Source organism: Anabrus simplex, chromosome 2 (assembly GCF_040414725.1).
Source record: "Anabrus simplex isolate iqAnaSimp1 chromosome 2, ASM4041472v1, whole genome shotgun sequence".
Taxonomy (NCBI): Eukaryota; Metazoa; Arthropoda; class Insecta; order Orthoptera; family Tettigoniidae; genus Anabrus; species Anabrus simplex.
Window position 1 is genome coordinate 8256771 of NC_090266.1, and position 21916 is coordinate 8278686.

The following is a 21916-nucleotide window of genomic DNA, read 5'->3' on the forward strand; positions in this document are numbered from 1 at the left end:
GGGGGGGGAGGTCTTTACCGGGTGGTACACCTCCACGCCGCTAATTCAAACTTTGCGCTAGTTGAAACGCCTCTACTGGAGGAAGTCTGAACTTTATCTACTGTGTTAATTCTCAAGTTTCTCAGAAGATGTCCCTACTTGTATATTTTGAAGTTTCTGAATTGGGTCGTTTTCGATGTATTTTTTGTATTGCCTGTAGTAAGAAGTGTGGACATTCTCTTCCAGATGGCACTACTGAAGGACTACAATTATGCACCCTAGTGCGAAGTGAAAGAACTGTGTTTTGGGAGAAATTTTGAATTCATTAGCTTGTTCTTTGTTAAATTTCTTTCAGTTATTGTTTAAGTTGGCAATATTAACCCTTTCTTTCCGCCAGTTTTGAATTCGACCAATAAGGAATTTCTGTAATTAATTTTCCACCAATAATGTGTTTCTTCTTCATCTAGTGTAGGGGTTTTCGTTATTAGCCAATAAAGTGATTGTGGGCGGGTGTCCTCATTCCTGAAACGCCTCGAACATTCCACGAGGGTATATAAACTGCTGATTTTCGGGTCTCCGCGCCACTTCAGTAACATCTATCAGTGTGTAAAGTACGTAGCAGGGGGCGGGAAGCGCCTCTTTCTTCGGGCAGCAGTTCAACCACCAGGTAATGGCCGTTTAATAAATTCTTTTCTTGCTAGCTCAGCAGTTTAACTCTCGGGGCAGGTCCGAAGCCTTTTACCATGTAACTTTCCCCTAAAATGTAAAGACACTTGGTATCAATTCTATCTTTTTAAACTACAAATTGGGATAGAGAGTGCTTAACCCTCTCGAGCTCCCACTCATATTGCTTTGAGGTGAACTTATTTTCACAACCGTTTCTCCCCTTCTAACGTAATGTAAATTGTCTCCTTCTATAAGTCACCTCTTTAGTATGTGATTAGCCCTTGCAGTAACGGCCTAGTGCCAAGCAGGTTTTATATAAAGTGTAGTAGGAGTGCAAGATCGCCTCCTCTCAAGTTGGTATTTTAGAGGCCATGTAATTGACCTGTTTCTTTACTGAATAGGCCTCAGTAGGTTGGGTATTTTTACCCCTGTGTATATGTCCTTGGAGGACCGCTTGAAGGTGGAATTTGGTGTGGCCTTTGATAGACTGGAACTTTGAGAGCGGGTTGCTCTTCCAAAAATTTTGATTTCTGTGTGCCTCGAGGAGGCTTTACTGTGTAATTGGGAGCAAGAGCTCCTGGGCATGATTGGGGTCTTCTGCCCCTTTTTTGAATCCTGCATATCGTAATGTTGGGCTTATAGCTCAAGAATTGTGTGTCTGGCTCTCGGAGCCCAAATCCTGTAACACTGTAATTGTACACTCTCGAATTGGTTGCTTTGCTACTCTGTACCTGCCATTCTTGTTATTTCTCGATTTTGATAAGAAAATATAACCTTGTTAAATTTTATCTTAACTTTAATTTCGTATTTTGAGACCTGTTCACCCCCGCACCTTCTTTCACCTCTGCACATCCACAAAACTCGGTAACAATTATTATTATTACAGACAAGAACATTCGTTGAGCTTTAATTTGATCAAGATTCCTTATAGACGATAGCACGAGGAGAAGAGATTTTCAAGAATTATTCCCAGATTTTGTAAATTTAATTGTTTTTTGAAAGAGTGACAGTTTTTAATAAATGAAGCAGACCTATTTTAGCATCTTTTCATTTGTCGCTGGTCCTTCATCTATTCCTGCCTTTAAAATATTCTGCACAGCCGACAAGCGAACGGTCTACCTTTGAGACTCTCGCTCACCGGCGAGCTGAGCCCAGCATAATGTGGGCAGTATGTACTGTATGTATGTATGTATGTATGTATGTATGTATGTATGTATGTATGTATGTATGTATGTATATTGTCCCCGTGGAAATTTTCCTCTACTGGCTTATGAGCTCAAGGAGTGGCATGTCCGAGAAATTTGCTACTGACATCTCGACTTACTCAGCTCCTTAGCCTTTGCTCATTTTTCACGAAGTAGAACGTGGCTACAGTAACACATATCCAGTGCCTGTTAATTTGACGATCTTACATTCAGAGAGAAGCATGATTCTGTACCCGAAGCACCGAAACAGAAAATGTAATTGAAGGTTACGAAGTATTTCAGTGTGTGGGTTTGCATCAGCTCTGCATCAGCTGATGCGGAGTGGATGACGTAGGCCTTGCCGCTAGCCTGCCAAGGTTGAGACACATCACCCACATTACCTGATATCTTTCCGCATTTTATAACTCCTGAAATAATTTCCCACAACTAATTGAATAGCAGCATCAAATAAGTCGTGTTAACCCTACGTCAAATAGCATTGTCTGAATTTACATTCGTGTCATTTGGACGCTCATTTCAAAGTTCCAGTGTACAGTAGGAGATATTGGTTAATTTAATTCATGAAATTCAGTAGTGTTTATATACATGAAACGATTCTTTGTTTCTATAAACCTCTACAATAATTGAAGTTGAAACATTTGTCCCAATTCCTCCACAAATACCAGTTCCTTATTTACGTGCCATAGTATTCCTTGTGAACAGTCCTAAACCAATTAAATGAGGTTGATAGGGTAGAGGCTGTTGTCATTCGGGATTCTATCGTTAGACATGTCGGGAACGTGTGTGGAGGAAAGGGTACCAGGGTAGAGTGTTATCCACGAATTAGGTTAAGACAGATGTTGAAGAAAGTAGAAGAGAAGGAGGAGGGAAAGAGAAGGTGGTAGTGTTTCACGTTGGTACTAACAACGCAAGACAAGCAGGTAAAAGTACCAACATAGTTGGGGATTTGTGGGATCTGGTAAATGCAGCGCGGATAAAGTTTATGGAGGTGCAGATTTTTATCAATGGAATACTGTGTAGGAGGGATACTGACTGCAACGTGATTGGAGATTTAAATGAGACTATGGAGTGGGTATGTGGGAAACTGGGGGTGAAATTTCTAGATCCAAACTGGTGGGTAGGAGATAGGGATCTGCGCTCAGATGGCCTCCACTTAAAACGCAGTGTTACGTATAAGTTAGGAAATTTCTTTGGAAGGGTATTAGGGAGGTACATTCAGGGAAACAGGGTGCGCTAGGCAGCGGTGTTAAGGGAACAGGGAACTGGAAATCAAGTAGGGATGACATAAAACTGTTAGTGCTCAACTGTAGAAGTATTGTAAAGAAAGGAATATAATTAATTTAATAGATATATACTTACCAGATATTCTAATAGGAGTAGAATCATGGCCAAAAGTGATATAATGGATGCAGAAATTTTCTCACTGAACTTGAGGGAGTATCGTAGAGATAGGATAGTAAAGGTAAGAGGGGGAGTATTCATTCTCGTGAAAGAAGAATTTGCAAGCTGCGAAAAAGTTAAAGATGACAAGCACCAAATTCTAGGGGGAAGGCTCATTTCCAAAGATAATAGGCAACTAGATGTCTTTGGAGTGTACAGACCAGGAAAGGGTAGCGCGGATGCTGATTCAGAATTATTTGATAAGATAACCAGCTAAGGGGGAAACGATAAGGATAGGAACTTGATCGTAGCGTGTGATCACAATTTACCAAATGTCAATTGGGAAGGTAATGCGAACGACAGGAAGCATGACCAACAAATGGCAAATAAGTTAATATGGGAAGGGCACCTGATTCAGAAAGTGATGGAACCAACTAGAGGGAAGAATATTCTGGATGTGGTGCTGATAAAACCGGAAGAGCTCTATAGAGAAACCGAAGTAATAGATGGTATTAGTGATCACGAAGCTGTTTTTGTGGTATTTAAAAATAAATGTGAACGAAAGGAAGAGATAAAAATTGGGACTGTTAATCAGTACCACATGCCTGATAAAACAGGCATGAGGGAGTTTTTAATCAGCAACTATGATCGGTGGAAAACGGTAAATAAAAATGTAAGCAGACTTTGGGATGGGTTTAGAGCAATTGTTGAGGAATGTGAAAAAAGTCTTGTACCTTCAGAGGTGGTAAGGAAAGGTAAATATCCACTATATTATAACAGGGAAGTAGTGAGACTAAGAAGGAGGTGCAGGTTGGAAGGAAATAGAGTTAGAAATGGCTGTGGAAGTAAGGATAAATTGAAGGAACTTACTAGGAAATTGAATCTAGCAAAGAAGTCAGCTAAGGATAACATGATGGCAAGCATAATTGGTGGCCACACTAATTTTAGCGAAAAATGGAAGAGTATGTATAGGTACTTTAAGGCAGAAACAGGTTCCAAGAAAAACATTCCAAGAATCATTAATGAACGAGGGGAGTGTGTATAGCGAGTATCTTCAAAAGGCAGAAGTATTCAGTCAGCAGTATGTAAAGATTGTTGGTTACAAGGATAATGTCCAGGTAGAGGAGGTGACTAATACTAAAGAAGTATTAAAATGTACCTATGACAGCAATGACATTTACAGTAAGATACAAAATTCGAAAACTAGAAAGGCAGCCGGAATTGATACGGTTTCGGGGGATATACTAAAGACAAATGGCTGGGATATGGTACCTTATCTGAGGTACTTGTTTGATTTTTGTTTGCATGAAGGACCTTTACCAAATGAATGGAGAGATGCTATAGTAGCACCTGGATATAAAGGAAAGGGTGATAGGCATAAAGCTGAAAATTACATGCCAGTCAGTTTGACATGCATTGTATGTAAGCTTTGGGAAAGCATTCTTTCTGATTATATAAGACATGTTTGCAAAATTAATGATTGGTTTGACAGAAGGCAGTTTGCGTTTTGGAAAGGTTATTCCAATGAAGCCCAACTTGTAAGATTCCAGCAAGGTGTAGCAGATATCCTGGATTCAGGAGGTCAGTTGGGCTGTGTTGCGATTGACTTATCTAAAGTATTTGGTAAGGTGGATCATAGGAAACTATTGGCAAAAATGTGCGCCATTGGACTTGACAAAATAGTGACTGAATGGGTGGCTCTCTTTCTAGAAAATAGAACTCAGAGATTTAGAGTAGGTGAAGCTTTATCTGTCAGTGTAAAAATTAAGAGGGGAATTCCTCAAGGCAGAGTTATTGGACCTTTATGTTTTCTTATATATATATCATTGATATGTGTAAAGTAGTGGAATCAGAGATAAGGCTTTTCGCCGATGATGTTATTCTGTACAGAGTAATAAATAAGTTACAAGCTTGTGAGCAACTGCAACGTGACCTCGGGAATGTTGTGAGATGGACAGTAGGCAATGGTATGATGATAAATGGGGAAAAAATTCAGGTCGAGAGTTTCACAAATAGGAAAAGTCCCCTCAGTTTTAATTACTGCTTTGATGGGGTGAAAGTTCCCTTTGGGGATCATTGTAATTACCTAGGTATAAATATAAGGCTAGATATTCATTGGGGTAATCCCATGAATATGATTGAAAATAAAGGTACAGATCTCTGCACATGGTTATTAGAGTATTTAGGGTGTGTAGTAAGGATGTAAATGAGAGAGCATATTTGTCTCTGGTAAGACCTCAACTTGAGTATGGTTCCAGTGTATGGGACCCTCACCAGGATTACTTGATTCAGGAACTGGAAAAACTCCAAAGAAAAGCAGCTCGATTTGTTCTGGGTGATTTCCGACAAAAGAGTACATACATACATACATACATACATACATACATACATACATACATACATACATACATACATACATACATAATCATTATAGACTGTTATGCCTTTCAGCGTTCAATCTGCAAGCCTCTGAGAATTTACTAAACGTCGCCAAAATCCTCGATTTGCAACTAGTGTTGTGGCCTCATTTAGTTCTATACCTCTTATCTTTAAATCGTTAGAAACCGAGTCTAAACATCGTTGTCTTGGTCTCCCTCTACTTCTCTTACCTTCCATAGCATAGTCCATTATTCTCCTAAGTAACCTATCCTCCTCCATTCGCCTCACATGACCTCACCACCGAAGCCGGTTTAAGCGTACCGCTTCATCCATCTTTTCATTCCTAAATTAGCCTTTATCTCCTCATTCCGAGTACCCTCCTGTCATTGTTCCCACTTTTTTATACCAGCAATCATTCTTGCTACTTTCATGTCTGTTACTTCTAACTTATGAATAAGATATCCTGAGTCCACCCACCTTTCGCTCCCGTAAAGCAACGTTGGTCTGAAAACAGACCGATGTAAAGATAGTTTCGTCCGGGAGCTGACTTCCTTCTTACAGAATACTGCTGAACGCAACTGTGAGTTCACTGCATTAGCTCTACTACACATTGATTCAATCTCACTCGCTATATTACCATCCTTGGAGAACACACAACCTAAATACTTAAAATTATTGACCTGTTCTATCTTTGTATCACCAATCTGACATTCAATTCTGTTGAATTTCTTACCTACTGACATCAATTTAGTCTTCGAGAGGCTAATTTTCATACCATTCTCATTGCACCTATTTTGAAGTTCCGAGATATTAGACTGCAGGCTTTCGGCACAATCTGGCATTAAGACCAAGTCGTCAGCATAGGCCAAACTACTTACTATATTTCACCTAACTGAATCCCTCCCTGCCATTTTATACCTTTCAGCAGATGATCCAGGTAAACTACGAACAGCAAAGATGAAATATTACAGCCTTGTCTAAATCCTGTAAGTACCCTGAACCAAGAACTCATTCTTCCATCAATTCTAACTGAAGCCCAATTGTCAACATAAATGCCTTTGATTGATTTTAAATCATCTACCTTTAATTCCATAGTCCCCCAGTATAGTGAACATCTTTTCCCTCGGTACCCTGTCATATGCTTTCTCTAGATCTACGAAACATAAACACAACTGCCTATTCCTCTCCTAGAATTTTTCAATTACCTGCCGCATACTGAAAATCTGATCCTGACAGGCTCTCTGTGGTCTGAAACCACACTGGTTTTCATCCAACTTCCCCTCAACAACTGATCGCACCTTCCCTTCCAAGATGCCAGTGAATACTTTGCCTGGTACACTAATCAATGAGATACCTCTATAGTTGTTGCAATCCTTCCTGTTCCCTCGCTTATAGATAGGTGCAATTACTGCTTTTGTCCAATCTGAAGGTACCTTACCAACACGCCACGCTAATTTTACTACTGTATGAAGCCATTTCATCCCTGCCTTCCCACTATACTCCACCATTTCTGGTCTAATTTCATCTATTCCTGCTGCCTTATGACAATGGAGTTTATTTACCATCCTTTCCACTTCCTCAAGCATAATTTCACCAACATTATTTTCCTCCTACCCAGGAGCTTGGCTGTTTGCAACACCGCCATGATGATTTCTTTTTACATTGAGAGGATGTTCAAAATATTCCCTCCACCTCTAAAGTGATTCCCTGGGATCTATTATGAGTTCACCTGAATTACTCAAAACCCTGTTCATTTCCTTTTTCCCCTCCCTTCCTAAGATTCTTTAGTACTGTCCAGAAAGGTTTCATTGCTGCTTGACCTAGCCTTTCCAGGTTATTACCAAAATCTTCCCATGACTTCTTTTTGGAATCAACAACTATTTTTTTCGCTGTGTTTCTTTCATCTGCGTACAAATCCCTGTCTTCCTCAGCCCTTGTTTGGAGCCATTTCTGATAAGCCTTCTTTTTACGTTTACAGGCTGCTCTCACTTCATCATTCCGCCAAGATGTTCGCCTTTTCCCATCTTAACACACAGTTGTTCCTAGGCATTCCCTTGCAGTTTTTGCTACAGCATCCCTGTATGCCACCCATTCACTTTCTATATCCTGAACCTGCTTACTGTCTACTGTTTGAAACTTCTCACTAATCATATCCATGTACTTCTGTCTAATTTCCTCGTCCTGGAGATTTTCTACCCTTATTCGTTTGCATACAAATTTCACTTCCGTTACAAAAAATGTTGCAACGTTTGAGCTGGGAAGACTTGGTAGAAAGGAGACGAGCTGCTCGACTAAGTGGTATGTTCGGAGCTGTCAGTGGAGGGATGGCGTGGGAGGATATCAGTAGACGAATACGTTTGGATGGTGTCTTTAAAAGTAGGAATGATCACAATATGAAGATAAAGTTGGAATTCAAGAGGACGAATTGGGGCAAATATTCGTTTATAGGAAGGGGAGTTACGGATTGGAATAACTTATCAAGGGAGATGTTCAATAAATTTCCAGTTCCTTTGCAATCACTTAAGAAAAGGCTAGGAAAACAACAGATAAGGAATCTGCCACCTGGGATTGCCCTAAATGCAGATCAGTATTGATTGATTGATTGATTGATTGATTGATTGATTGATTGATTGATTGATTGATTGATTGATTGATTGATTGATTGATTGATTGATTGATTGATTGATTGATTGATTGATTGATTGATTGATTGAAGCCACAAGTAGTTAAATTCCAACGCGACTTGTAGTCGTGAGTTAGATCTTGTTAACATTCGGGCGCAATTCATTTCATTGTCCACATCGTTAGTAATCTCTTGTGACAATACATTTATTTAACGCCAGTGAACTTAGGATTCGTATTGCCAAGAATGCATCTGTTCTGGTGGTATCCGAGGGACTTAGTTCTCGAGACTCATTCAGTAAATTATGAGTGAAATTGAAGCCTGCGACGAGAACTGCTAGAACCTCTAGAACTTCAAATACTTCCATCGGGGGACCCAGGACGTGGTTTCATGGTGCCAATACGAGAGCGATGGTGAGGGCAGCCCGAACACACGGTTCAATGGAGAGGAATCACATGCTCATATGACATTGATATGACGTTGAACTTAAGAATAAAACTCAGAACTTTTAACACAGTACGATTTACCGAAATTATAAACCCTCCCTCTGTACCCACTCCAAACAGTGTACCGTACGCGCCTCGCGTACATATCTTGTGCTCCTGAAACTAGCCATAAAGTACGGACGGACATTCCCTGGTAAAATGTGTTCCTGCTGTTTCTAAAGCAGGAATATTACCTTAGTAGATATTTGTATTTATTTACTCGCACTGTAGATGTAAACAATAGCCCAAGCAGCTGTCATGTTCAATAAGATGTAACTGGACTTTCATTCTGAGTGTTCTCCAGGATCGTGGGTTGAACTGTATAAGACTGGTAGCGCTTAACGTCTACATTGTATTGACTATCACTTAATCTTACACACAGGCACAGCACCGTTCTCAATGTTCACACTCAGTTCCTCTCGCTCCCGCTATGACGTGCGATGTCCAATTTCTCTTTACAGTTAACTTTGTTCACTGTTTCATGCTCCAAAAACCACCCCATCGACTCAGGCTGTAACCGTCCTTAGCAGCACTCAACTCAACTCTTGATTCGCGGTTCTCATTGTTTCTGATCATCGCTAGTGGCTGCAGAGATAGACTACAGGAAGCCCGTCTCATCCCACTAATACCTCCTCCGTCCTGCGTGAATAAGTAGGAGGCGACGTCGCTTCTTGTGGCCGAGGCCAGATCAACACGCTGCACTCGTCTCAGAATTGGCACAGCGGACCCATGCCACCATACGATTGGTACACTACAGTCCTGCTGTAGGTTGTACATATCTTTTACTACTTGAAGCACTTAATATTCTACTCACCGTCAAAATGTGTGTGGTCAAACTCATCAAACTTGGACAAATGATAGGTCTCATTATATGGCCAGTAGCTGTGCAGGTCGTGTAGGTAGGTGTTTGTATCTGGATGTAACATAGATGTGATGTTTCGAGGTGGCACAATATCGTCTGAAACACAAAATTGCAAACCGGTGATTACTTCAAGCTGCGCTAATTGTGCACCCCCTCAAACTTACAGTACACCCTGACACACAAGTACACGGAGAGAGACTTACCACAGACGAAGAGAAGCTCAAAGTAAATGAGGGACACTTTGAGGAGTGGTAGTAGTAATTTGATTTACTTGGGGATAGGAGTACGGATTATCATGAGGGAAATTTGTGTCTCCTGGGGCTGGAGGTAGAACCGCGGGTAAGTGAGACCTTTGCAACATGTTTGGACGGTATTCAGGAGACTTTTATATTTCTTTTAGTCGTGACTGAGCAGGAATGTCGCAAGTAGGGAAGAAGTGCAGGGAAATATTATATAAAGAAGTATATATTATTGCGTGTGTTTGTGAGCTTCTTCCATGTACGTTGACGAGTAAGCTCAAAATGCCATTCAAGTTCAAGGATTACATAGAACGTCTTGGTGCCCAACAGGACGTATGCCGTCACATGTAAAGTAAACATAATTAATTGTAAGTTTTTAATACTTTTTAAAAATTAAAACTTTAAAACTTCCCGATGTAAACTCGGGTGGGGATGAATTCATGTCGCGTTAATCCAGTTAAAGAATAAGAATAAGAATAAGAATAAGAATAAGAATAAGAATAAGAATAAGAATAAGAATAAGAATAAGAATAAGAATAAGAATAAGAATAAGAATAAGAATAAGAATAAGAATAAGAATAAGATATTTTATTTATTCTGGCAAAGTTACGGACGTACTCCCTTTCTTAAACTTAACCTAGAACACTTAATAATAACGACTGATAGTATCAACAATAATAACAGTAATAGTAATACACATCGTACGTAGAGTACATTAACTACTACTTAAGATAAAGTGCACCCAAATATCGTCTTCAATTGAGAGTTGAAGAGAATGATTAATAGTAATAAGAAGAAGATGTGTGAAAGGAAGATGAAGAGGCGGTAGCAGGAGGTGTTTTCAGGTCATAACTCGATGATTCATGCATGTTTACCTAGTATTTCGACACAGGCATGTTTAAGAGCTGAGCTGGTAAGACATTCCATTGTCGGGCTGCGGTAACACTGAATGATTTCGTGTACAGGAAGGGATAAACACATGGTGCTGCAGGATCGGGTATTTTTGTTATGGTCTGTGGAGAGGAGCTTTATGCGATCACGGAGATAGGCTGGTTTTAAGAATATTATGCTAAAATCAAAGAGTATGAAGTGTATATCGTTCTTGCAGGCGAAGCCACCCGACCCGTGTGTAAGACGGTGTGACATGGTCAGCGTAACGAAGTCCACAGATAAATCTTGCACAAGCATTCTGAGCACACTGTAATTTCCTTCCCCAGTCTACTCCTAGGTTGTTGTAAACTATATCGCAATAATCAAAATGAGGTGGTGCGAGTGATTCAACAAGAATTTTCTTTAGTTTAATAGGGAAAGTGAATATGAATTTACTAAGACAGTGTAGCGTTCCGTATATTTTTCTACACACAGATATAGTTTGGGAAGACCAGTACAGATGTTCGTCAAATATTATACCAAGATTTCCTAGATTTTGGCTCTACTGTATGGGAGTACCACTTATGGACAACTGTGGTAACGCTGTTCGACTGAATTTGCAAAATAATTTGGGGTAACCAATAATTATTGCCTGGGATTGTTCTTCATTATTATTCATCATTATTATGTTATTATGCATATATTGTATATTATGTATATAATTTCCTTGCCATACGCTAATAATAATAATAATAATGCCTAGGATTTTGATGGGTTTAACTTTAATCGGTGATTTTTCGCCCATATATCTATGGCCATCAAGTCTTCATGTGGGTGAAGTGTTTCTGAGTGTAGGTTTTCGTGTTTGCTGTATATATATATATATCTGCGTATAAGTGGTATTTACAGGGTTTTATCCCTAGACGTGCCGAGTGTTTTTACCTAAATGCCACGCCATTTTCGCATGGATTACACATTTATGTTTTTTACAAATTTACGCACGCTTGGATAGGGAAAGGTTAGACTTGCAGCATGCCATATTACTCAGAAGGCTTTATTTAACATGCTTATGTAAGTAATAGAAAATTTACTTACTTATCTAGTGCGTATCAGGCGATCAAGCTTTTGGAAAACTAAATGCATTTTTTTTAAATTTCAAGTTCACCATTAGTAATTAAAAGCACTCATTTAAAATTCACTATATACAAAACACCCGAAATTTATTCTAGTTTTTAAAAATATTAAGTTCTCAAAAGTAAACACCGAAATAAATTCACAAAAGAATTAAGAATTTCCAAGCTGCACACAGTTCCGTCAGCGCCGAGCACTACTGCGAGTCATTCTCGGAGATTTTCTTTTCCTGCCACAGGCGTCCAGAAATGCTGCAATTTATGAACACATTCACGGTGCACCCAATATTTATTAGAATGCCAATATACGTTTTCATTTCAGAGACAGTTACATCAAAGCAGGATCGAAAAGAAAAAAGCCCTTCAGTTCTTCAGAATCTCTTTCAGTTTTAAATTCTTTTCGCCACTCTTTAACGAAGAGATTCCAACTAAAATCTGTAAGGAACAAGTAGAAATACATAATGAGTGTACTGTTTTGGGGCGGACAGTTCCTAATGCCAGGATTCCTTAAGCGGAACTTCTCGAAAATATCGAACTCCTGTTCGGGTGGATAAACCCTGCACCACTTTTTTGTGTTGCAGAAAGAGTGTTGTCTAATTAAACGTCGGCAGGCCTGCTCTCCTCATCAACTTCATATTCTGGAATATAATCTTCTCCGCTGTCAGAAGAATCATCAGCTAAAGAAAATAGCCTATATCACTGGAAGAAGAATCATCGCAATCATCTTCAAGAACTTCGCGAATATGACTTGAATCACGTAGCTCACCAACCATTATGGAAGTTTACACTTCAAAAGAAACATTTTAAAAATAAACTCAATAATGTGTTCAAAGATAACGAACGAGAGAGCGCAAAGTTACATAGCAAATGAGACGACAGTGGGATGAGTGAGTCATTTCCGGCTAGTAAGAAATGTCTGATGGAAGACTTCAATTTCTTACTTGTTAAGGTAGCGTAAGTGAACGATGAATAGTGTTATGACTGATTAAGCGAATGCTTGTTATGCGTCGCGCCTGTGACGTTGGCATTCTAGTGACGTTATATTGAGTCGCAAGAGCGACGTTTGAAAGTTCTAGGGTTAATCCGGAAGCTATGCCATTTATATACAAAGAGAAAAATAGGGGGCCCAGTACAGATTCTTGTTGTATTCCTACGTCAACCGTAGGCCAATTTGAACATTGATTGTTTTATTAAGTATACATTCCCAGTGGCCGGACGTTCCATGTTACACCTGTCACATGCACAGCCATAGCTCACAAGGTCTCCTATACAACCGCCGCTGGCACAGGGGGCGTGTGGTGCGCAGACAACACGCCTGTGCATCAGTGCTCCGCTATCCCACGACATTTGCTCAGTCAGTGTATGTTTACTGCATATTTACGGCCGGTGAGATAGGAACTGATCCACTGGAGTGCACTCGCGGAGAAATTTAATTTAATTTGGATATAAGAACGTCCCTGTCACCAGTGTCGAAATCTTTACTAACGCTAGAACTGTCAGTTGTGCGTTGTCCATAGCTTGCCTTACGTCATCCGTCACATGTTTTAATGCATTGCAAGTGCTGTGTCTCGGTCTAAAGCCGGACTGGTGGATGTCGAAGAGGTTGTGTTGAGTAAGATAGTGGGTAACCTGCTTGTGAACTATTAATTTCAAAGCTTTTGGCAATATGCATAAGATGCTAATAGGCTGATAGTCACCGACGTCCTTTGCACGTCTTATTTTCTGAAGCGGGCGAACTATGGCCATTTTCTATATTTCCGGATAAGTCTCCTGTTGCAGTGAATAATTAAATATATTTACCAATGGATAAATGATGTGGTGGAGAATTTTTATGAGCATTTCGTGGCCTGAGAACGACTGATTTCGACCTAACTAGTTCCCGTAAATTAATGGCGTACAATTCGGACTGATATTATAGATAGATATATAGATAATGCCTTTATTGGTGGCGAAGTTAGGGCTCAAGGCCCTTCTTACACTTAACCACTAGAAGAGTATACATGTACATAACTTATACAGTACATACAAATACAATAAATCATATTAATAGCAAAAACAATAGTACCGGTAGTAATATTAAAAATTACAACAAAAGAATCCTTAATTTTAAAATACACAAAGTAAAATACACTGCAATAATCCGTTCATTCATTTATTCACTCAACAATTATCCAGGAAGTCAGCAGGATCTACGCAACAAATACTCGCGGCACGCCACTTTAAACTTGCGATGAGAGGGATTGTCCCTAATGTTCGCAGGTAGCAAATTCCATGCCCTGGACGCAGAGATTATAAAGGAGCGGTTGTAAGCAGCAGTGCGGTTTACAGGTATGGTAAGAGAGGAGCCAGATCTCGTATTGTGGTCATGATATGAAGAGAGGTAAAGAAAAAAGGTGAAGAAAGATAGTTGGGAATATTAGTGGAAAGTATTTTGTGCAGAAGTGATAACATGTGAAATTCACGGTGCTGGTGCACTCGTAGCCACGACAATTCCTTATAGTATGGTGATATGTGAGCATCATATCGCAGATTAAATATATATCTTACGCAGCTACTGAGGCTCCGGTCGAGTTTCTTGTTACTGTCGCAGGTAATTTCAGTCAACACAGTGTCACAATAGTCAAGTATAGGTAGTATAAGAGAGTGAATTAGTTGTACTTTAAGTCGAACCGAGAATGCATTACAGAATCGCTTCAGAGGATATAAGCATTTGTGTACTTTATTACTTGTGCTTATCACCTGTTGAGTCCAATTTAGGGTCTCAGTCATAATAATTCCTAAGTTAGTCATTGAAGTAGAGTAGGGTATGATTTTATTGTTTAAAATTATTGGAGTGACGTCCCGTTGCTTGAGGGAATATAGGTTTTTACTGGTACCGATAATAATAACTTGAGTTTTATTCGGGTTTATTAGTAAACTGTTTTCATTTGCATAGTCACTAAGATGTTTTAGGTCGGAAATTATTTTAGTAATTGCAGTATCAATATCACTCGGTTTTGAATGACAGTAAATTTGTACATCATCCGCGTACACTTGCACTTTGCAGAATTTAAGAGCTTTCGATATATCATTAATTTGGATGATAAATAACAGTGGTCCCAGGACCGACCCTTGAGGGACACCGAGGGTCTTACTTTGCCACCCTGAAGTCACATTTCCCACTGTCACACGTTGTCGGCGATTTTCAAGGTAAGAGGAAAAGAGCCGAGACGACACACTATTGAAATTTAGTTCTCGAAGTTTGTGGCGTAGTAACTGAGGGTTGACAGTGTCGACGGCACTACTGAGGTCTAATAATGTCAGTACAGTCACGTCCCGTTGGTCCATTGCACGTCTAATATCATCTGTCACTTGTAGTAAAGCTGTCGCAGTGCTATGTTCTTTCCTGAAGCCGGATTGGAAGGGATTGAGGAGGGAATGCTTGGTAAGGTATTCAGTAACTTGTGTGTGAACTAGGCGTTCAAGTACCTTGGATAGGGATGGTAGGATGGATACTGGACGATAATCTGAAGGAGAATCTAACTTGGAGCTCTTCGGGATGGGTCGAATTATTGCATCTTTCCAAACACATGGGAACACTCCGTTTGTCAGGCAGTAGTTAAATATATGTGTTAGTATTGGCAGAACAGCTCCCAAGATATCTTTCATCAGCGATATAGTGTACCCGGATGAGATAGGCCCTAGCTTTCATGATTTAATTTTTATACGAATAATACAGATATATAGGAATATTAAATTGAATACAGTGTCAGTTTTGTGTGGACGGGAGGATTTCAACATATCGCGACAGTCCGTCGCCACACTTAAGCTTGTCATTATGGGGAGAATGTTTCTTGATCAGAAGCTAAGAGGATTAAATCTAGAGCTCACAACAACAGAAGTAATAACTACAAGGAAGTGAAAGAGTATGTATTTCGGAACAAGGGCGAGCCAGGTGTCTCACTGATACCGAGAATATGACGTACTAGTATTTTCCCACACCGCGAGGCGTCTTGTGTTGTCAAGTTGCAAGGAAGAAATTTTAAACTAACCGATGCGGTGTTGACCAATGGGAAAATTTATCATAGGCCCGTAGATAAACCAACATAAGAGAAACTCAGAGTGAACTCCAGTTAGCTTCTCCGATAACAATAATTAAATTATTCCAACCACAGAATTGAATAGAGGGGATTTTTGTAATATCATCCCCACGTTGATTAATAGTAATTATAATAAATTAAAGTAATGAATTCTTGGAAATGACCCACGCTATCTCGCCATTGGTCAAGAAGAGCACGCCATCAGGGACGCCGATTTAGCGCGCGAAAGGTGGAGGACAGGAATTAAGTGATATTTCCATGATCACCGAACGATATGAGTTGAGAATACGACACATGAATGTGTATCGCAAGTTTATTAAGTGGGATAAATGAAGAGATCCAAATCCACCTGCATATGCCGATTTAGGATAACCAACCCCCTCCCCATGAGATGACCGCGGATGACCTCGGCGGGAAACCATATCGTCCATAAATAACCAGTAGTGGGACCTCACATCACCCAAGGACGAGTTGACTGCCGTAGTGGAAGCACGTACGTGCCTCTCGCTGCGCTCTCTCTCTCCTTTCACCGGGAACTTCTAAAGACTACACTACCTGCCCCAGCCGGTTACCGCTTCTCGGTACCTAGGGTTAGATAGGGATTCTGTGGCCCAGGGACCCCCGTAACAAGGGATCATCCCGCGTCCACTAGTTCGAATTAGATGTCCCCACATACAAACACACGGCTCCAGACTCATCTTCAAAAGAGCAAAGATGCACTTAGGAAAGAGCAAATTATCAGTGAGTCTGGAGCCACTACGGACAACGACGACGATCTGCAGGAATTGACGGAATCCACGGCCGTCAGCCCACCAGCGGAGGGAACAACGCTTTTCTCACGGCGCAACCCCCCGCCAACCACTCACAGTACGGTGGGGCTGACCAGCCCCATATCACTACACAAGGGCACTTTTAAGGACTACCTCCATTTCCTGCCTTCAGGTAGCCCTACCCGGGCCGCCAACGGCCATACCATGTTGTGCTGCACGGTGCTGTCACCGCAGTTAAGCAACATAGGCCTTGGTCAGTGCTTGGATGGGTGTCCACAAGCGCGCAGCTCAGCGCTAACGGCCCCCGCTACGGCCAAGGACCCGGTCGAGCGGGGACCGGTGGCTACCCAACACAGCGTGCCCCCCGTGAGCAGTGAGCGAAACGCGCCAGAGGAGCACAGAACAGTCTTCACCCCTGATTCTGTGCAAGTAAACCTGACACACGAACCTCACGTAACGTGGTGCGCCACGCAGTACTTTGCGCTCACCACCACCACCAACACGACAACCACCACCACCACCAGGACAACCCCCATAGCCACCCCGTCAGTAGCCACTGGCAAGCACATACCTGTGCAGCTGCTGCCCACTCGGCCGGCTGGCTCTACTCGAGCTGAGCCCCGAGAAAGGAGCGCACAGCGCGGGGAAAGCGAACCAGGAGGCCTGACGTTATGTGCGAGCGAGCGGGAACCGGGGTTCGACCCTGAAGTGCCGGAACTCGCAAATGGGAAAGTGACTGGGGAGATACCTGAACATAAACAGGAGACCACCTCTCCCCCTAACACAAATCTTGCCCCCAAACCCAACCCAGCGGCAACCCAGCCGGACGCCGGGAAAGCGGGACCCAGTCCCGCCAACCTGTGTGATGAGGCGGCGCCCAGGGTAAGGAGAGAGGGCAAGAATACGGTCTGGGCGAAAGGCCCAACGTAAAGATCAACCCCACCACAAGCAAGCTGGCAAATCGGACTCCGACTCAGATGAGGAACAACTGGTGATAGATGCATCAAGCACATCCCAGGATGCCGACTCTGAAGGCTCGGAGGGAGAGGAACCGTGCGAGCGCGTGGCGACCGAACCCGAGGTCCCAGCCACCCGGCCGGGAAACCAGGGCGACGGCTTCAGGGAGGCAAAAGGGAGGAAGAGGGGGAAGGGGAAAGGCAAAGTAGCCCAGCCCCTGAGCCGCAAGGCTCAGAAAGGCGGGGTACGTAAACCAAGTACCCAAGCCGATAGCAACACAGAAACATCTATCGGCCCAACCCAGCCCCAACACGCCACCCACACGAGGCAGGCTCGGCTGAGTCCACCTCAGCCACCACCACCACGAACACAACCAAGCACCCGTAAGGTGGCAACCCCCCCACCCCTTACGGTGTACACCAAGAACACCAAGTCACTTGAAGAGGAGCTCCTCAAAAAGCTAACGCATGACCAGAGAAACTACTACTTCTCTAGGCCGAGAGTAGATGCGCACGAAGCGATCCAGCTGCACATGACTAGCTTTGAGAGCTATGAAATCGCTATCGAGGTGCTGAAACGGCTGAATATTAACTTTGTAAGAATATTGCCCAACAGCACTATGAAGTGAATCGTAGTGAGGACTCCCATTAACGGAAGTAATGCGGATGAAATCCAACTTGCCCTGAAGGCGCAGGATATCCCCGCATTCTCCGTGGTGCGAATGAGACCAGGAAATAGGCCTGCCAAGGGCAACCTTTTCCTAGTTGCCGTGGCGGATACACCAGGAGCGGACAACATGCGGAAAATGAGGATGCTCGCGAACATGCTGGTGTCAGTCGAGCCGTACCGCCCCCCAGCCACTGGCCCCCAATGTGGAGTGTGTCAGAGGCATGGCCATCCAGGGGCGGGGTGCCGACTGGAGCCCAGGTGCCGCAGATGCGCCGCCTCCCACTTGTCTCGCGACTGCCCCCATGGCAACGACCCTGCGTACTCCAAGTGCGCAAACTGCGGGGAAAAACACGCGGCTAATTTCAGAAACTGTCCCAGCCGCAGGACCCTCGAAGCCGTCAATCAAGGCAAAGGGCCAAAGGGTAATAAGCGTGGCAACCCTAAAGCCCAAGCAGGCCCTTCAGGCAAAGGCGCATCACGCAAAAATAAACCAGGCCAGTCAGGCAAAAAGGACCCTTCAGGTCCTGCAGGTCCCTCAGACACAAAGGGCCAAGAACAAGGCCCTTCAGGCACACAGCGCCCTCCAGGCATAAGAATATTAAATTTTAAACCCCTAAGGACGGTGGGTGAACACAACCCCGGGCCCTCAGCCCAACCAGCCCCCACTACCTTTCAAACCAAGAACTCCAATCTAAACAAAAAGAATGCCCAGACCCAAGCAAGAAATCAAAGGCAGGCTAAGCCCACGCAAGCTCATCCCGAGCAGCCACAGGGCCCCCCCCCAGGCCAGCTCCACCCCCCGCAGTGAACCTGCCACTAGTAAACCGGCATTCGCACCACCGCCCCCAACGCCCGCCCCCTGCACCACACCAACCACAACACCTACACAAGAACAGGCACACAAGCCAGAAAGGAAAATGGTAGTAAAGGCGTTCAGGGAAAGAATCGAAGAAATCCTGAAAACCTTCTTCCCGAACCTGAACCTCACGGCAGCTATGATGGCCAACATGCTACCATTCCCCTGGCTGAAGGACCTGATTAATGCCATTGCTGACCTCCTGACCCTAGATGGCTGAACAAACAAACGAGGACGATAATAATAACAATAATAATAATAATAACAATAATAACACGCAGGAGCTTCGAGTTCTAATATGGAACTGCCAGGGCGTCAGGTCTAGGAAATATGAACTCGAACCCTTCCTAGCCGCGAACACCATACACGTAGCTCTCATAACAGAAACCTTCCTCCCACCTGGGAAGAAGTTCACCATAAGACGCTACAAACTACACAGAAGCGACAAGGCTAATAGAGTCGGAGGGGTGGCAGTTCTGGTAAGGAAGGACATTAAACACATGGAAATAGACTTACCAGAGCTGGACGAGCTGGAGGCCTGCGGAATTGCCATGCCAGTGAGTGGAACACTCGTCAATGTCATATCGGCATGCTCCAGACCTAAAAACCTTAAATCACAAGACATTGAATCGGTACTAAGGCTAAATCGAAACACGATCCTAGGAGGAGACCTAAACTCGAAACACGCCAGCTGGGGATGTCTGAAACCTAACGCAGACGGCACAAGGCTGTACAAGCACATGCTATCCCAGGACTATGTTGTAACAGCCCCCAGTGAACCCACGTTCCTACAGCCAAACGATCAGGTCGACGATATATTGGACATAGCCCTACTACGAAACATTCCTCAAAGACACAGCATTAAGTCACAAACGACCTAGGGTCGAGGCATCAACCGGTAATATTTACACTGGAAGCGAACCCGGAGGAATATGAGAATAACCCCAAGCGCCGACTCAACTATAAAGCAGCCAAATGGGGTAAATTCGAAAGAAAACTCGATTCACTCCTACAGGGAACTGAGGACATACAAGTAGTAAACGCAGCCGAAACGGATGAATCCCTAGAAACACTCATAAATGCGATCAAGGCTGTCACAACTGCGAGCATCTCGGTACACAAACCTAGACAAAACACTAACATCGAAATACCGGCCCACATTAAAGATCTAATACGCCAGCGCAACAGACACAAGCGCAATTGGGCCCGACACCACCGCGATGAAGACCGGATACGTAAAAATGAACTCAGGGTCGAAATCGAAACCGAAATAATGGAGTATAGGTCTCGGATCTGGAATAACAAACTGAGTACGTTCGACACAAATACCAGACCGGTGTGGAACTTAGCGAGATATTTCTCGCGAGAACCACACGTGATCCCAACAATTAAGGGACCTAACGGACCAGTATACGAAAATCAAGACAAAGCAGAGGTGATAGCCGACTCACTCGAAGAGGCCTTTAAGCCCAATGACGAACCGTCGGACCCCGCCTTCATTAGGCAAACAGAGGTCAAGGTAGCGGAATTCCTAGCAAACGCACCTAAGCCCGAGGTTAAGAAGACTAATATCCACGAAATTAAGTGTATAATAGATCACCTTAACCCGAAGAAGGCACCCGGCCCAGATGAGATTCAAAACATAATAATCAAAAAGCTAACACCGAAAGCCCTCGCACTACTCACTAAAATATACAATGCAATGTTCCAATTGCAGTATTATCCGGAACAGTGGAAAAAGGCGAGAATTCTTGTATTCGGCAAACCAGGCAAGGACAAATCTAACCCTAATAATTATAGGCCCATCAGTCTCCTGGACGCCCTCAGCAAAGTATTTGAGAAAATACTGCTGAAAAGACTCATAGCACATATCAAGGAAAGAGGAATCATTCGAAATGAACAATTCGGTTTTAGAAACGGCCACTCCGCCCCGCAACTGCTTACCCGGGTCCTAGAACAAGCGACCATCGGACTAAACAAGCGGAGGGACACAGGCACGGTATTCCTTGATATACAGAAGGCATTCGATAAAGTCTGGCAGGAAGGCCTATTAGCGAAATTAATAGACCTCGAATTCCACCCAGGGTACATAAGATTAATTAAATCATACCTGGATGGCGAGAGTTCCAAGTAGATGTTCATAACACACTGTCAAGCACGCGACCAATCAGGGCGGGCGTAGCCCAGGGGTCACTAATAGGGCCAATCCTGTTCATTCTATCTACGAATGACATGCCGACAGCGGAACTCACTACCACGCACCTCTACGCGGATGACACTGCTATCACAGTACAACACTTTCAGCTAGCATGCGCCCGAAAGAGACTACAAGTAGCACTGCGAACTCTCGAGCCCTGGCTAACCAAATGGCGTATCAAGGTCAACGTTGACAAATGCCAAGCTGTGATGTTTACTAGGAAGTACAGACGCACACATATGCCAGCCAACATAAAACCGCTCAAACTATTTAATCGAGATATAGCATGGCACGACAAGGTCAAATATCTAGGAGTAGTCCTAGATAGAAAACTAACCATGCTATATCACATTAAAGACATCCAGCGGAAAACAAACGCACGACTGGCACAGCTCTATCCGATACTGAATAAAAGATCCAGTATTAACAAGCGAGTAGCAATAAACATGTACAAGGCCCTAATTAGGTCGATAATAACGTACGCAGCTCCCTCCTGGGGCTACACTGCTATGACAAACCTGGATAAGCTGGAACTAATACAAAACAAATGCATTCGAGCAGCGGCTAGAC

The 21916-nt window shown here is 43.0% G+C and overlaps 1 protein-coding gene across 2 annotated transcripts in view; it reads right to left on the reverse strand.

Annotated features, from left to right (window-relative positions):
• Positions 1-21916, reverse strand: part of LOC136864958 (lachesin) — a 1585794-nt gene that overhangs the window by 739504 nt on the left and 824374 nt on the right. For both annotated transcript variants that reach the window (XM_067142366.2, XM_067142365.2), the window contains exon 4: positions 9532-9675. In XM_067142366.2, coding sequence (XP_066998467.2) covers positions 9532-9675 — 144 coding nt within the window. The remainder of the gene's footprint in view (positions 1-9531; positions 9676-21916) is intronic.